The sequence below is a fragment of the Parus major genome, chromosome 21, assembly GCF_001522545.3.
Source record: "Parus major isolate Abel chromosome 21, Parus_major1.1, whole genome shotgun sequence".
Classification (NCBI taxonomy): domain Eukaryota; kingdom Metazoa; phylum Chordata; class Aves; order Passeriformes; family Paridae; genus Parus; species Parus major.
In genome coordinates, this window is record NC_031789.1 from 6,149,971 (window position 1) to 6,155,039 (window position 5,069).

General features: G+C 58.9%; 1 protein-coding gene across 1 annotated transcript in view; it reads right to left on the reverse strand.

The window, feature by feature from the left end:
- AGRN (agrin) overlaps positions 1–5,069 on the reverse strand; it is a 61,751-nt gene that overhangs the window by 26,019 nt on the left and 30,663 nt on the right. The window contains exons 11-16 of the mRNA XM_033519371.1: positions 4,137–4,558; positions 3,920–4,054; positions 2,922–3,049; positions 1,397–1,511; positions 460–710; positions 256–319 (exon numbers count right to left, since the gene is read on the reverse strand). Coding sequence (XP_033375262.1) covers positions 256–319; positions 460–710; positions 1,397–1,511; positions 2,922–3,049; positions 3,920–4,054; positions 4,137–4,558 — 1,115 coding nt within the window. The remainder of the gene's footprint in view (positions 1–255; positions 320–459; positions 711–1,396; positions 1,512–2,921; positions 3,050–3,919; positions 4,055–4,136; positions 4,559–5,069) is intronic.

The window sequence follows — 5,069 nt, forward strand, 5'->3', positions numbered from 1 at the left end:
GGGTTGGGGTAGGTCAGTTTTGGGGTCAGGGGTGGGTTTATGGAAGAGCAGCCTGCCTGGTCCTGGAGGAGGAATTTGCACCCTACAAGGCCTCAAAGTGGACAAAAATTGGGTTTTTTGGGATAGTGGTGGTGGGGCTGTGCCTCTGCCAGGCTCCATGTGCCCACTTTTCCCAGGAATTCTGGCAGGGATGGAGCAGGAGGAGTCCCAGACTGGCCACCCCCCTGGAATCCCAGGCTGGGCTCCATGCCACACCTCCATGGGCACCTCCGGCCATATTCCATGGAAACAGGGGAATTTGAACCCCTTCCTGCTTTTCCTGAGGGCAAAACAATTCTGGGCCCTGGACTGGATTTCCCAGAGAAGCTGAGGCTGCCCCTGGATCCCTGGAGGTGCCCAAGGCCAGGCTGGAGCAGGAAGATCCCTGCCCATGCTCTGGATGATCGTTCATCTCCCAGCCCCCAGAATTCCATGATTCCTCCGGATCCACCTGGGGAAGCTTTGGGAGGGTTGGTGCCGCAGCTGCAAAGCCCTGGCAGGAACAGCAGAGCCCCCCTGGCATTTTGAAACCCCAATCCCAGGGCACTCACCAAAATCCATGAATTTGATGTGCTCCGTCTGGGGCTTCTTCACCAGGATGGTTTTTTTCTTGGCAGCTCGGATCTGCTTCAGCAGAGCCCCCTGGATATCGGCGGCCGTGTAGGACGTGGCTGATCCCAGCCGGGAGGGGAAGGGAGAGGAGCAACAGTGGAGATTCCAACAGGAATTTCCTTCCCATGACCTCCCCAAATCCCTCATTTCCCAAGGAAAATAATCCTTCTTTCCCAAGGAAAATAATCCTCTTTCCCAAGGAAAATACCCCTCCTTTCCCAAGGAAAATACCCCTCCTTTCCCAAGGAAAATACCCCTCCTTTCCCAAGGAAAATAATCCTCCTTTCCAAGGAAAATAATTCTCCTTTTCTAAGGAAAATAATCCTCTTTTCCCAAGCAAAACAATTGTCTTTTCCCAAGGAAAATACCCCTGCTTTCCCAAGGAAAATACCCCTCCTTTCCAAGGNAAGGAAAATAATCCTCTTTTCCCAAGCAAAACAATTGTCTTTTCCCAAGGAAAATACCCCTGCTTTCCCAAGGAAAATACCCCTCCTTTCCAAGGAAAGTAATTGTCTTTTCCCAAGGAAAATAATCCTCTTTTCCCAAGGAAAATAATCCTCCTTTCCCAAGGAAAACCCATCCAGCTTCCTCAGGGTGCAGCTCCTCCCAGCTCTGCCCACATGGAAATTTTGCCGGATAAAAGAGCCAACCCCACTGAATTTTAGGATGGTTCTTTCCCTCTCCTCTCCACCCGGGTTTCTCCAGCCAGAATTCCTGCTGGGAATGCCCCTGGGAATGGCCCTACCTGGGTCAAAGTGGGCCTCCACGATGACCCTGACAGCGCTGCTCTGGCCCAGGTCCCGCACTCGGATGCTCTTGAAATCCTTCCTGACATCAGAAGCACGGAAAAGCTCATCCAGCTGATTGGGAAGGAGCAAAGGGAACATTCGGGTTAAAGGGGAGATCCTGGGATGGGGATCCTGCCCGGGAAAATCCCAGCTCTCAGCCAGCCTTGCATTTGCTTCCAAGCCTTTGCAGGGAGGGAACAGGGATGTGCCAGCTCCAGCCGGTCCCTGCTCTTTACGGCAGAGGGAAGGACGGGATCCATAAATAAAGCGGGACAGGGAACCATTCCCACGGTGAGCCAGAGCAGATCCACCTCGCAGCTCATCCCGGGATTTCCCTTTGTGTGGTATCCCAGTCCTGCTGATCTCTCCCAAAGCCCTGCAGAGCTGCTCAGGAACTCGGGAAAATCCCACAAAGCCTCACTCTGCATCCTGAAATCCCGCCTGCCTCCCCAGCCTGGCTCTGGGATGCGGTGGGATTTGTCAGGAGGGGCGGGAAGGACAGCGAGGAGCACCAGCCCCGGCCAAGGCAAAGACAAGAATTAACTCATTAACTCTTTAATTAACGATCCCACGTTCCCATTTCCCCTTTGGGAATGGTGTCTGGAAAGGACCAAGAGCACATCAGGGCGGGGAGGTGGCACTGGGGACAGACCATGGCATCGGGAAGGGCGTGCCAAGGGGGACGTCTGTGCCATGGTTTTGTGTTTCCATGGAAAACCGGGAACCGGTGGAGCCCCCGAACGAGCGAGCTGGAGAATGAAGATTTGGGGAGCTTTGCCACCCTCGGGCACACTGGGGACATCATTATTGTCACAAGGACTGCAGGAGCCACCTGGCCAAGCCCAGCTGCTCCCAGGGCTGCTCCAAAGGCTTGGAATCAGCTCCAGAAATATCCCTGCCATTGCAGAGCTGATTTGTGGCTGCTCTGCCACCCAGCACTGCCTCAGCATCCCCAAACGGAAAAATTCTCACCCAAAATCCACCCGCTCCCACAGCTGGAGGTGCAGGGGATTCTTAGAGGTGGGACAGTGGATTTACACCAGGAATATCCCACAGACATGCAGCTGAACTGGAGGGCAAAAGGATTTGGGGCATGTCTTTGTCTCAGGGCTTTTCCCAAGGATAAAACACTTTGGGAATCCCAGAGGTGTCAGAACAGTCCCAGCATCGAGGTCAGGCTGGAAGAGGGATTTCTGATCCAGCACAGAACAAAGGGAAGCTGTGGCCAGCTGGGAGTCAGGCTCATCTCCAGGGAAGAAGGACAAATTTCCTCCCTGAAGAGGGAGCCAGGAGCTGGCACAAGTTGTCCATGGCAGTGCTGGAATCCCCATCCCTGGAAGAGCTCCAGGAATGTGGGGATTGGGATGGGGTTTGCTGGTGAACGTGGGGATGCTGGGCTGGATCTGGTGATCCTGGAGGCCTTTCCCAACCTGGATCCTGAGATTCTCGCACTCCACGGTGTGCAGATCCCACGGAACTCACCGCGCTCTCGATGCTCCGCGCCGTCTCCCCGAAGAGCTCGGATTTGGGGTCAGCCATCTCCGGGGTGTAGAACAGCTCCTGGCCCTCCACCTCCTCCAGGATCAGCACTCCTTGGAACACTTTGGTGGCTGGCAGAGGGAGGGAACACAAGACAAATCCCTTTAGCTGGGCAGGGGGTGGCGAGGGAGCGCCGGAGTCCCTGGGAAAGGGGGATGGCAGTGTGGGGGTAGTGCCAGTGCCGGGTTAGTCGGGATGGGACGGGGACAGCCATGGAGGATTAGTGCTGGAGCAGATGGCAAAGGCCAGGCTGGAGATGGCAGCTTTTACCAGACGGGTTCCTGCGAGCTCCGGCCCGGAGAGCAGCCCCCGGAGCTGGGGGACAAGAGAGACACGTTAGAGAACGCGCCACGGCAGCCAGGGGCACAGCGGGGCCGGGACAACGGGGACACCTGGCACGGGGCACAGCCAGCCTGGGCAGCCAGCCAACACCCCCTGCAGCCTCACCAGGAGTGCCAGGCCTGGGGGTGCAGAGACAGAGAGATCCCGCTGTGGGAACCACACACAGGCTTCCTCTTCCTCTTCCTTTCCCTTTCCCTTTTCCCTGCCTCTTTCTCTCCTCCTTTTCCTTTTCTCTTCTCCTCTCTCTTTCTTTTCCCTTCCCTTTTTTCCTTCATCTCTCTCCCTTTTTCCTTTTCCCTTTTCCCTTTCCCTCTCCCTTCCCTTCACACAGCCACTGTCCTTTATGGGTTAAAAAGGAAACTGGTGTTTTCCCAGAGGAAAAGGGGATGTTCCACTGGAACCCCAAGGAACAAGGGAGGAAAAGTTTTCCTTCAGTGAGGAAAAATCTGGAACACGGCCCCGATTCCTGATCCCAAAGTGATCCCAAACCTTCCCCCAGCCCCAAATCCACCTGGGCCCTTCTGTGTCATCCCCCTTGAGAGATCCCCAGCTCCTGACCCCAAGAGGACCCCGGAGCCCTCCCCCAGCCCCAAATTCACCTGGGCAGTTGCTCCCCTCTGCGTCAGCAGCCGCGGTTTTGCCGTCGGAGCAGCAGCCCAGGGGGGTGTTGTAGCACGTGGCCCTCTCGATGGCGGGCGTGGACATCACCTGGCCTTCGTCCGGCTCCTCCTCACCTGGGGGACAGCGAGGGGACGTCGGGCAGCGCCCCCCGAGCGCGGTGACCGAGCGGGCCCGAGGTGTGGGGCTGGCACTCACCGGCAGATCCGGCCCCGCTGGACTCCTGGTCCCCGCTGCCGCCCGCGTCCTGGTCCCCGCTGCCCTCGGCGCTGCCGGACTCGCCGTAGCCCGGCCGGCCGGTGGCCGCCAGCACGGGCACGGTGACCAGCGGGCGGACGGTGGCCTTGTGCACGCCGTGGGTGACCCAGGCCGTGGTGGCCGGCCTGGCCGTTGTCACACGCCTCGTGGTGGGGTGGCCGCGCTGCGTGGGCTCGGCTCGCGGCGATGGGGCGGTGGCTATCCCGGTGGGGACAGTGCTGGCCGCCCCGGTAGGGACAGTGGTGGCCGCCCCGGTGGGGATCCGGTCCGGGGGCAGCGTGGGCAGCGGCGTGGGGGCCACCGGGGGGCCCGCGGGGGTGACGGACTCTGCGGGCAGACACCGGAGGTGAGGAGGGGGAAGGCTGGGGGTGGCAGCGGGAAGGGGGTGACAACCCGGGAAGGGAATCTGCTGTGGCAGGGGTGTCCCACAGGGTGGGACAGGCAGGGCCAGCCTCGGGACACTGGGTGACACTGCCAGGGGACACTGAGCATGGCACTGCCCAGGGGACACTGAGTGACACTGCCCAGGGGAAAATGAATGTGACACTGCCCAGGGGACAGTCACAGTGACACTGCCAGGGGACACTGAGCATGGCACTGCCCAGGGGACACTGAGTGGCACTGCCCAGGGGACAATGAATGTGACACTGCCCAGGGGACAATGAATGTGACACTGCCCAGGGGACAATGAGTGGCACTGCCCAGGGGACACTGAGTGGCACTGCCCAGGGGACAATGAATGTGACACTGCCCAGGGGACAATGAGTGACACTGCCCAGGGGACAATGAGTGGCACTGCCCAGGGGACACTGAGTGGCACTGCCCAGGGGACACTCAGTGTGACACTGCCCAGTGACACTCAGTGGCACTGCC